The sequence below is a fragment of the Limulus polyphemus genome, unplaced genomic scaffold, assembly GCF_000517525.1.
Source record: "Limulus polyphemus unplaced genomic scaffold, Limulus_polyphemus-2.1.2 Scaffold80, whole genome shotgun sequence".
In the NCBI taxonomy this organism is placed as follows: domain Eukaryota; kingdom Metazoa; phylum Arthropoda; class Merostomata; order Xiphosura; family Limulidae; genus Limulus; species Limulus polyphemus.
In genome coordinates, this window is record NW_013665690.1 from 126,237 (window position 1) to 139,201 (window position 12,965).

The window sequence follows — 12,965 nt, forward strand, 5'->3', positions numbered from 1 at the left end:
TTCCAATTACACAAGTTACTTGTTGGTTAGTTCTGTCATACAGTCTTCCATAAAGTTTCCAATTACACAAGTTACTTGTTGGTTAGTTCTGTCATACAGTCTTCCATAAAGTTTCCAATTACACAAGTTACTTGTTGGTTAGTTCTGTCATACAATTTTCCATAAAGTTTCCAATTACACAAGTTACTTGTTGGTTAGTTCTGTCATACAGTCTTCCATAAAGTTTCCAATTACACAAGAAGACTGTATGACAGAACTAACCAACAAGTAATATGACAGAACTAACCAACAAGTAGCTTGTGTAATTGGAAACTTTATGCTAACCTTCTATAACTTTTTTAATTACACAGGTTAGTTGTTGGTTAGTTCTGTCTTATAAGTCCTGTACTATCGTCTACATAGAATTTTTGGTGGAATATTTGTTTGTTTGTTTGTTGTTAATCACGAATCTACACAAAGGGATATCTACGTTGTGCCCACTACTGGAATCGAACTACGAATTCTAGCGTTATCGGCCCTCAAGATTATCGCCATCGAGAGGGCCAAATGAGTATTTTTTCTTTATTAGTGTCACTGTGTGTTCATGAATAGTGTTTCTACGGTTACAATTTTGTGTAGCAGGCAGAAACAATCGACTTATTTAGACATTAAGTTCAAATTCAACATTAAGAATTAATATAATGGTCTAATTTTTTCAGAAATAAAAACGAATCTTGAACAAGATGAAACTCAACCATAAATGGAGACTTCAGACTTAGGTTTTAAAAGTTATAAACATCACGAACTCATATACCCGGTCTGTAACTTATTTACTTTTTTATCGAACGTTTCTTTTCTTGTGTAATTTAAGAAAAGGTCTGTTGTTTTCTTTCTGGTTCCATTAAAAGTCTGGAGCAAAAACTTTGTGGCGATATAATTTTTCCTCTCTAGAATATCTAGATAATATACCAGAAGCAATTTTTTATTCCATTGAAACAGGTTAAAAAGAATGTTCGGTTTGCAAATACACGTTCTAACAGATATAATAATAGTCAACGAAACCTCATTGCAGTAGCCCCCCAGTGGCACAGCGGTATGGCTGCGGACTTACAGAGCTAGAATTCTAGTTTCGATACCCGTGATGGGCAGAGCACAGATAGCCCATTATGTAGCTTTGTGCTTAATTACAAACAACATCATAGCGCTAACTTCGATATAAAACTATTTTGTATCACCATATGTAGTAAGGAACGAAGTTGAAAACAGCTACTTTTTGTTCTCGAGAACTATAACCTGATTTAATTTTTTAGCTACATTGTAAGAAAAGAATATGGAATCACATATTCATTAGAAATTATGGGTTTTACAGTCCAGTGAGTGTAATGGTTGGAAAAAAACCCCTTTAAAATATCACCATAATATTTTAGTTAACTGAAACAATTAGTTGGTCTTCATTTAGAATTACAATATCAAATCTCACGTCTCATCATATGTGTGTTTTACTGAACAAATTCCTTTAGTTTTTATATGATTTTACATCATTTCCATTCTGTCTATAAGTTCACACTCCATTCATTCCTTTAGATATACAACAGAAGTGTGAACATTTATACCTTTGAGGGTGAGAATTCTCATCGTACCAAGAACAACGGGTGTGTTTGTTGGTTATATTTAAAAAGTTAAACAAAATGTTAGCAAGTTTACTTAAAACTATCATCGATTTAGACAACTATATTGTTGATTACAGTTGTTTAAGAATTTCATATATACCAGGTGAACATCATCTTAGAGAAACTATATACGACCATAAAATACGTAGAAATCAATGCGTGTAATGAGTTCATTTCCATTCAAACACATTCTATATCCGGTTTAGAATATCATCGTACAACATTTTTTACAATAGCAGAACACTGTTGTGACTAGTCCGGAAGAGTTTTACAGGCTGGTGAAAAACATATTCTGTGTAGAGTACAAGACATTCTTGAGAAACATATTCTGTGTAGAGTATAAGACATTCTTGAGAAACATATTCTGTGTAGAGTACAAGACATTATTGAAAAACATATTCTGTGTAGAGTACAAGACATTCTTGAGAAACATATTCTGTGTAGAGTACAAGACATTCTTGAGAAACATATTCTGTGTAAAATACAATACATTATTGAGAAACATATTCTGTGTAAAGTACAAGACATTCTTGAGAAACATATTGTGTGTAGAGTACAAGAAATTCGTGAGAAACATACTCTGTGTAGAGTACAAGAAATTCTTGAGAAACATACTCTGTGTAGAGTACAAGAAATTCTTCAGAAACATACTCTGTGTAGAGTACAAGAAATTCTTCAGAAACATACTCTGTGTAGAGTACAAGAAATTCTTGAGAAACATACTCTGTGTAGAGTACAAGAAATTCTAAATGAGCGAACTACCCTGTAAGGTAAGTGTATTTTCTGATTGAGTTCAAAGTACTGTGTGTTTGTTTATAGGCGTGGTTCAAAGTCGGTTCTCATTGCTCCAATGTAAGACTGCAAGGGCTCTAATCGAAGTGGTAGTTATCCAGAAAAGCAAATGGCAATCAGCCTATCGAGCAGGAAATCCTCGAGGGAAACAAGGACAACAAATTACCTGTCTCGTCTTGGAAATTCCACCACTTTGCCGAAAACAGATGAACTCACGAGCATGATGTAATGTAATTGGGACTGCTCTAAATGAACGACATTATTCTTGAGTGAAAGTTTTGTTAGGTAGAATCTATCAGTTCTTGTAAGAAGTAGACAAGAATAGGCAATAAGATTTTATTTTAGAAAATATTACTGTGGGTCTTCTAACGCAAGGTAGCGCTGTAAGATCACTGATATTATTTTTAAAGGAAATTGTGTCAAGTAAAATGTAGCGCAAGCAAAAATGTAGAAATTGATTCAAAATGTACTTATTAGTATACCGTAATATGGTGATATTTTTTACTGTTTTAAAATCAATAGTCATGTTATCTAGAGAGAAGCTTAATGAATGAATAAATCAAATTTTAATAAAAACAACCATATTGTTTTTAAATACATAGTTCTTCAAAAAGAAGGTGTGAATCGATTTTTCTTCAATCTTTTAGGATGAACTAATGGGATAAATACTCACATCTCATCTGTTACGTCACTATACAAAATAGCCTTGTTTTAACTCCAGACGTTAACATTTCAATGATAAATTATATTGAAATATTTGAATTCCTGTTTCCTACCTTATCGTATGCCGGGGTTACATCTTGAAATACGAAGAGACACCGACTTACAGCATCAAGTTGCCATCAATGAAGGAGGAGGTTGTTGTTGTTGCTTATTATTAAACACAAAGCTATACAAAGGGCTATCTGTGCTCTGCCCACCACGGGTATCAAAACCCGGTTTCTAACGATATAAGTCCTCAAACGTACCTCTAACATAAGAACGTCTTTGCTAATGATCAGAAACATAATTTACTTTCACAACAGCGAAACTGGAACAAGACTAACTCCTAGTTAATAATCAAAAACAATGAAATTCAAATATCTTCATCAAATAACACTAGAGGATCGAAAACTGAAGCTTTATTAATTCTTAAATTCACATAGTAGTAGAGAAACAATGATAGATAACTAGGTTTTGTCCATGTTGAAGGATGTTATTGATTCAACAAGCACGCCATCCTAGTTACTTAACTCAGTTAGGCCTGCCAAGGTTATTTCTGCCCTTAACAGTCCTAAACACTGTGTGACTATTAGATTATTTCATCATTTTACATCACAGTCTTAACACTGAGCAGTTATTAAATTGTTTTAGTATTTTACAGTCTTGACAATGAGAAGTTATTAAGTTATTTTAGTATTTTACAGTCTTGACACTGAGCAGTTATTAAGTTATTTTAATATTTTACAGTCTTAACACAGAGAAGTTATTAAGTTATTTTAGTATTTTACAGTCTTGACACTGAGCAGTTATTAAATTAATTTAGTATTTACAACCTAACACTGAACAGTTAGAATCTTAATACTGAGCAGCTATTGTCAACGCATAGTTTTATCAAAGTATTCTAATTTGTCCAATTCGTCAATCTATCTACCTTTAGAAATCATTTGTCAGTTAATTTCCAGAACTTTTTTCTGTATATACTCTACCCTCGATGGCTATTTATTTTCATCTGTTTGTTTTTTATTCCAAAATTAATAAATATAAAACCAGTAAAGGTCTTTCTTTACACCTATGTAGATAACGGATTATCTATCAACTTATGTTTAAGTGTCTGTGTGTAAAGAAAACTTCGAATGGTTTGTTTAATTTAATCAACACACAATAATCGTCACATTAAACTTTTCTTTTAAAAATACGAAATGTAGAAAAAATATATTGTTCTGGAATTTGATATTGACCATACGTGGAAAATAAAACTGTCGAAATCACAGTAATGAAATAGTTCTTGGAGTGACGTCACAAATCATTCAGCCATGCTCTGCTTAAAAAAAAATATGAAGGCCTTCATCAACGAAATATCAATGGGGATTATCGTATACGTTGCAGTGATTGAAACGTGTATATAGTTTTCTGATTCTATCCATTTCATCTTTAAACACATTTTGAAAGGTACCAGTATTGTAACCAATGTGTTTGTAAAGCTCATACATTCAGATATCAGACATATTCCAGAAATACGGTCAAGTGTTAGAACGACATCTGTCCCACATATAAAGGCAAACCGTGCTGATCGACCCTTTGTAATCATTAACATGTAGCGTGTTAACCATCCATGTCTCTCTTTTCTCCTTTCAGATACACAGCTCAGGCACTACCCAGATAGAATGTTCGGCGACCTGATAGTGAAAGTGGGTTTTTCTTGGGGTACTCCCGTTTTCCTCCCACATCAAAATTCTGGGTATTGGATCTACAGATCCCCACCCTTGGGTTGTGCTACTCTCCAGTCGCGAGCCGACTTCGATTTTTTGCTCTTTTGCTTGTCAGACCGACACATCGCGACGAGCTATACTATCTAATTATCAGTTGTTTTATTTTGTTTGTGTTTTCTCGCGAAGCTATTCTCAAGTAATCTTTCTTCTCGTTTGGGGTGAAGAGAAATGTATTTCTGAGCATCCCCTTGCATTTGATTCTAAACTTTGAGTTTGAGTTTAGAATCAATTGATTTAAACCGAATTACTTCATGGTTTTTGGTTTGGCTGATCCTGTAAACTGGCTGTGAAACTTGATCAGTAGCTGGAGAAGTACGTGACAACTCTTCACGAAGTAGAGACAAAAGACATAGCATTTCAAAAGAAGGAAAACTTCCTTGTTCTCAATGGGAGCTGAAGAATTCGTTTAGCAGAGCTTTTAGGACAACAAATGGTTTCAAAAATACACTTCAAACCAATCAGGACCAACAACTTCAGAATTAATTATTTGATTGTGAAAGAGAATCTTTCAGCCCAAAAAAAAACCCATTGCAATAATGCTCGGACCGTTAACAATAACGGTCATGCACCCGTTTTTTCATGAGAAAGATGGTCAAAAGAATTGGAATTACAGTAATTTCTTTCAACCATATATCTGTTAAATCCTTCGATATAGCTCCAATGAATTTTTGTGTCTTTAGTCTGTCTAAATGTACGCTTGGAAGTCTGCAGAAGAGGAGGAAGGAAAATACTGATATGATAGGCCAAACAAAGAGTTTCAGTTGATATTGATTTGTCTTGACTGTTCTATTAATTTATTTCAGTAGCTAATAAAATGAAAACATGTTTTCCACAATCATAGCCTTATATTCGAGCCAGAGGTATTGTGATCTTAGTGCCTGGACATATGAAAAACTGGCTCCTACAATTTCGTTTGTTATGAGATTTTTAGAGATATAAAAGGTTACCAAAGAAGCCTAGATACATAATGTGACAGAATATTTCATACCTAGCATCAGTAAACGGCGACCTCTTCCCTGTCATCAGTATTATCACTATTATTACTTATTTACTCAAATTCAGTTGTAATTGATATTACATTTATATTGTAACTTAAACATTGTTAATAAAATATCCCCTTCCCCCCGTGGGACAGGGGTAAGTTTACGGACTTACAATGCTAAAATTCAGGATTCCATTCCTCGAGGTGGACACGACAGATAGCCCAATGTGGCTTTGTTCTAAAACATACAAGCATAAAATATCAACCTGATAGTTTATGCGAAGTTTCGACGTTGGGCCGCATGACTCCTATGATGACTCACGGATGTAATTTATCTGCCGTTACTTAGCCGGATGAGTCCGAAATATGTATCACAGACGCAGGAATGTTATTTTAAATTACAGTGTGTATATAGCAGATTTTTAGGCAAAATCTTAAAAAAAAAAGGTCGTTGTTGTTCAAACGTGAACATCAAAATTTTATGGCTCATTTCCTTTTTCACCTCTACATCATAGTGAGTTGGTTTTATAATCACTACTTCATCAACAGGATCGCCTCTAGGGACTTTTTCTATTTGGAGATCCACTTCTTCAATATAATTTCGTGTAAAGATTTTCAATATCAAACACTTGAGTAGCACTTTCTAGCCCCCCCCCCACCCCCCAGTGGCACAGTGGTATGTCTGCGGATTTATACTATTAAAAACAGGGTTTTGATATCCGTGGTGGGCAGAGCACAGATTGTGCTTAATAACAAACAACAACTTATTTAGCTTCACCACTGAAGTTCGACATAAAATTGATGTATTCCATGTAAAAGTAGAAAATATATAATTTCTTGTTTTTAGAAGGTAATATTTTTTTTGTCTGTATCTATTACTGGATTAAACGGTATAAAATTTCTGTTTATGTAAATATATTTGTTTGTTTGTGTTTCTCAGTTCTAAACCTAAGTTCCTTCAAGCAAAAGAAAACAAAACAAGAGCTCATGAAATTTAGCATTTTCTCGAGTGATTCCATATTATACTTGCATGTTTTTTCAAGTCTTCAAAATGAGTTTATTTAAACTATCAATGAGAATAATTATACTTACAAATTTTCGACGAAGCTTTGTGTTATCTGCTGATTTTTATAGCTTAAAAAAGTCTTTTTATTTTGACTCAGAATGGTCGATTATGGGGTTTATTCTTTTTACATTATCTTCGTATAATACACTAGAAGCTCGTGTAAGACCTTCGATTTTCAACACTGACCAAAATATATTTACCCTTAAAAAGCATTTGAGTCTTTAAGGCTAGTTGCTTCGTGAGCCGCCTACATAGATGTATAAATAGGTTCGGGTGCCTCTAGAAATGTGCTTTATGGAAGCCGTTATTTGGAAATTGACTTGGAAAAATCGGCGAAAACTATCCCATGCTATTGCAAATAATAACATATTCATATAGAGTTTGTATCAATAGAAGCATTATACGTATGAATAATTCATACGCCATCTATACGTGTGATTTATTACTATTCTGTCAGGTTTCATTCATGTTATCTTTCATAGCAAACCCAGATGGCTCTAAATATCGGTTGTTGCTCTTTCCAGTTTTCTATTGTATGTCGTTACTCAGCAAAGTAAAACCTCCCGTTGGTGTACATAATAGAAGTGGTATCTTTAATTTAATCTTAGCCCAATCTCTCGCTTATAAGTCATATATCACGTTGTAAAACGTTTTACAACTACAGCTGGTTAATACATTGAAAATCCATATTTATTTATTCATGCCATTAAAACGTTATTTACTAGATTTCTTTTATTCAGTTGTTTAACTACCGAATATCATGCTGTGTTATTATACTTGCTGAATCTTATATTAAGATACAGTTGAAAAATTCAGTATGGTTTAAGACATGATTGTGTAGAACATAGTGAGCAAGTAAAAACTAGCAATATATATATATATATATATATACGATTTATGTGTATTATGATACATGTGTATGTACTCGTGTGTACAGTTTGTTTTTAATAACCAAAAGTCAGGTACCTGAGCTGTGTGGTAAACTATAACACATAGATGTACTTTGACATCGTGGAACATCAGCAGTAGGAAGCCTACACAATGCATTGTTTGTTGTAAATCGAGATCTGGTGTAAGTGTTTCTTTTTTAAATAGTTTTTTATCATTTTCCTTGGATTTTTTACGAATCGTTTTTGTTTCCAGTTCACCTTCTATATTTATTAAATTTTGCTGGGCTGGGCGTGGCCTGGTGTTTAGCGTGTTATATTTGTATATTTGATGTCCGTGGTTCGCGTCCCGTTGACGCAAAAATGCACTTTGGAACTGTGAATATGTTACGAGAGTAACGGATCAAACCTCACTATTTACTTAGACAACAACAGGCCAAGAGTTCGTAGTGAGTAAGCTTCCTTTCATCTAGTGTATGAATTCAAAATTAAAGACGACCAGCGTAGATAGATTTTTTGTATAGCTTTGCGCGAATATTCAAAACAAATAAATGATTTATGTTGAAGGTGTAATTTCCTTTATTCTTCAAATCTCGTATGTTAACATGTAAGTATATAAGTGTCCAATATTTATGGTGTAAGTTTATTGTTATTTATTACTGGTAATACTTTCTGCTTTATAAACTTCATTTGCAAAATAATACAGAACTACATTTATTTATCTTTCTTTATGTATTTTCTATGAAAGGCTACAGTGCATTTGTTTCCTACTATGGCAATATTTAAAAGTTTTGTCGTTTTTTATTATTTATGGTGCATTTATTTTGATTAACTCAGTTTCAAAAAACATAAAAGTTTAATAAAGAATGTTGAAATCTCAGTAATGTTTCTTTTACTGAAATTGGCCCGAAATACCAAATGTTGATTTACGGCATTTTTTTCCAGGTTATTGTTATAAACCTTACTAAAGTAATTAATGCCTCATTTCCAATATACATATGGTTTTATTTTCGTTTGTTAGCAAAGCGACCTCCCGTGGAAGAAACTGCAAACTTTCTGCAAACTCTTCTGGCAAATCACGGGCCAAATTACCTCGAGAAATTGTTTGGAGCCAAGGCACGAGACGCACTTGAACCACTTGGAGGGATTCAGAAAGTTGCCATTGCCCTGTCAGGTAAAACTCATTAGCATGTTTAAAGCGTTTTACTTGGCTTAACAAAATATAAGAATTCATAATATTTAAAGAAGTAAAGCCTATATCCGAGGTTTTTAATATTTATTTATTTAGGACGTCAATTTACCTAAATTTATTTATATCTATTTGCTCATATCTGCATAGATTGGCTTAGACCAACTATGGTGACCTTATAGAACAAGAAAAAAATTGTTTTTCTTACTTAGTTTATTGTTGTGGATAAAATGGAGAAGGTACTTCTTGTTTCCTTACAACTTGGCTTGGTGGTTATGATGCTCGACTCGCAATCTGAGGGTCGCGAGTTCGAATCCCCGTCACCGAACATATTCGCCCTTTCAGTTATAAGTGATGGCTCATCCCACCATTCGTTGGTAAAAGGGTAGCCCAAGAATTAGCGATGGATGGTGTTGACTAGTTAGCTACTTTTCCTCTAGTCTATCACTGCTAAATTAGGGACGGCTAACACAGATAGCCCTCGTGTAGCTTTGCAGGAGAAATTCAACACAGACCAAACCTTACAACTAATATTTCTACTTTATTTGTGAAATATTTGTCGTGACACGCCTCCTTACCTGTTATCTATAGAAAGTTAGTAAATGAGCATTTTTGTCACAATACTGAATGGCACAGCGGTATGTCTGCGGACTTACAAAGCTAGAATCATGGTTTCGATACCCGTGGTGTAGCTTTGTATTTAATTACAAGCAACAACAACATAATACTCAGAGTATTTGTGTAGGGGTTTTGCATAGAGATGATGTGGGGCGCAGACCCAATTGGAGGACTCTGCTCCCCGAATCTCGTCATCCGAGATATTAGAATTTAATCTTTTAATATTCTTAAATTCTCTCTATATTGTGACTCACATTGACATGAAAATGTTATTTTCGGACGAGGATGTAGTCATGCTGCTGTTCAAAAAAGAGCCTGAGGTAATTTCGTTTTTTTTTTAATAACTATAAAGTATTGGTATACATTTTTTTAAGACAAAAAGCTAATTTTTAAGTTTTTTAAATTGATAACACTTGACTCTTTCTGTCCCCCAAGTAACTCTTTATCCCCCTGGCATTCCTCCCTCAAATAAAAAAAAATCCTAAAAACGCCACTGCATTCCACAAATCTGGTTATTTTCTTAGGAATAACAAGAACCGAATACAACAGAATTACGCAATGTGTGAAGGAAATCATTTTTCCTATTCTTTATGTTACGCTTTCCAAACAGGTTTATAAAAAGAATATTACTCTGGTCCTTTTTTTTTCTAACACTTTGGTTCACAACAAAATGTTTCTAAACGAATTATCGCAACTTCCAGTTTCGTCATAATTCTCGGAGTTTTTGAAAAATATCAGTACCAATATGAAGATATACTCTTCTCGAAGATAACTTGAAACATACTCTTTTCAACTTTTTTAGATGAATTGTTATATTGCTAAAGTTTGACACATTTATTAATGGAAATAAGTATGGAAACAGTGAATCAAGTTGGTATAAAATGCGAATATTATGAGATTGTTTCCCTTTTATTAGATGAAAAATAATTGTGCCAGAGTACGATCACAACCTATCAGACAATGTCTATAAAAGTCCAGGCGGTCATACTATTTCCAGCAGCAATATAATGAATGCATTCAAAGCTCGAAAGACAGAAAGGTCACAAAGGTTGAGGCACAGTTCATCTTTTACAAGGAGCTGAAGTGATTGAAGTAGAAAGTCCAAATTCTTTAAAAGTCATATCAAGTGTATGTTCTTTACGTGATATGCTTTACAATCCAGTAATGATCTCGCCAATGGCTTAGCTGTAAGTGCAGGTGAGAACGTTGCCTCTAGAACAGTAAGATACAAGTTAGTAGAATTAGACTCAGTGGGTGCATAGCTGCTTAGGAGAGATAACCAAGTCAAAGTACTGAATTGAGTATCATAGTTCAAATGGTAGATCAAGACTGGAGGAGGGTCTTTACAGACCAAATCCAACTTTAAATTGTTTGGTAACAATAAACAATAGTTTAGACAGACAGAAGAATGATAACACGGTCAATGTACATCTACAATGAAGCATGTTAGGAAACCAATACAAATGTGGGCTGCATCTCACCCAGTGATGTTGAAGATTTATACAAAACTGATGCACACTTACTGATGACAAGTACAAGCAAATTCTTATCCACCTTGTCATTCCTTCAGGTATAATATCCGCTGGGCAGGACAGTGACTCCAAGTATACAGCAAATATGGTGAAACGATACCTGGTGGAAAAAAAAAGACCAATGGAATACTCTCAACTATGGCATTCATATTTGACACTGAGCCACCGGGTGGGGCGGGAGGGCTAATTTATTGACTAATTGTAAAATGACCATTCAATTTCAGTTATCTATTGTTAACGACTTCTGTATGTGTATCACCCATAAGTTTGTGTAATTATTTCCATTATTGTAGATAAAATAGTTTCAGTATAAAACAAGCATCTTAATCAACGAACCTATGATTATTATTGTTATAGAATTAGCTAATTTCTAAATTGAAGTAAAACGTTAAAAGGTCTAATTAGTTTGAGAACATTTATTTACTTATATATCTTTAGAAAGCGAGACCCTGGAAGACTTTGGAAAAGCCTTGCACCTGATGAGGACGGACCTTGACCATCTGAGGAATGTCTTCATGGCTGTTGAAACTGATGACATGGGCATGCTCAAATCCCTGGGCATTCGCGACTCTGAGCTCGCTGACGTAAAGTTTTTTCTCGACAAGCTCGTCAGCACAGGTTTCATGGAGTAACCATTAGCTTTGCATGCGCTTTCGTCAAATTATTGGTGTAACTTGTCCTCCTGCGCTGTCTGGTCAATAAGTTTAATACTCACATACATTTTGTAGCATTATTGTTCTAGGCACCTTGACAATATGTTATATTAGTGCAATTTAGAACTCTTTTATCATACATAATTTTCTGGATATTTTAAAATGTGTATATTTTTTGTAGTTGTACAGAAATATTTGCGCTAGAAAATATGCAGACATAGATGCACATACACGTGTATTTACAACTTTGTCATTTACGTAGTCAGTTTTTATTATTTAATTTTGAGAAATAAATATTTTTACGCTTTGAGAAAATTCAAACAAAAACTACTCTGAATAAATTTTTGTGCGTATATTTACGAAATTAATTACATATTTTCGCAAAACGAAGAAATGAGAAAAATTCAGACTTTTCCCTTCTCAAATCTTTACAAAGTTTTCGAAGTAAAAGAAGAATCTTTAAATGACACACTTAGATCTGAGCTAAAACAAACATAATGCACGAAGCAGATTTCCTACACTCGACCTAATTCCTAGAATTTCTATTTGTTCTTCTATATTTCAAATGTCTAGTAATCACTTAAACGTTTACAAATAACCACATCAACAGGAAGTAGTGCATAATTTATAGCCTAAACAACGATATTGTAGACACGGCACAACGCAGGAGGACAACATTATTGTGTTTATTAATAATTACACATAACTGTTTAATTAATAAGTGATATTATTATGGAAGATCAAACACCCGCTTTAAGCATTAAAAATAAAGATACCAGCTAAAGGGTTTAGTTTGATCATAGTGCAACTGCACATATTTTCCTTAACATTTAGTATTTTATGTAGTTTTTGGGCAGCTGAACGTTTGTGCGTTCTCTTTTGGCTGATGTAAGTTTTGGTAATGTGCATGTGCATTACTTGACTCCGAATTAAATTTTAAAACCAGCTTAGTGTTTCTCTGCTTATTTTCCCACACTGCTTTCCTGTAGGATTTCAGAGTTTGAGTTTCTCATTTCAAAGTAACAGAACTAGAGAGAGAGTAGAATTAATTTTTTTAACAATATACTTATGTTTTACGAAAACATAACTCGAACTAACTAATTTTTTAACAATATACTTATGTTTT

The 12,965-nt window shown here is 33.8% G+C and overlaps 1 protein-coding gene across 1 annotated transcript in view; it reads left to right on the plus strand.

Moving 5' to 3' along the window:
* LOC106467461 (prohormone-4-like) overlaps nucleotides 1-12,785 on the plus strand; it is a 74,696-nt gene extending 61,911 nt beyond the window's left edge. Inside the window, exons 3-4 of the mRNA XM_013927821.2 lie at nucleotides 8,869-9,021; nucleotides 11,625-12,785. Of these exons, the coding sequence (XP_013783275.1) occupies nucleotides 8,869-9,021; nucleotides 11,625-11,818 (347 nt within the window). The 3' untranslated portion in view covers nucleotides 11,819-12,785. The remainder of the gene's footprint in view (nucleotides 1-8,868; nucleotides 9,022-11,624) is intronic.
* The last annotated feature ends 180 nt before the right edge of the window (nucleotides 12,786-12,965 follow it).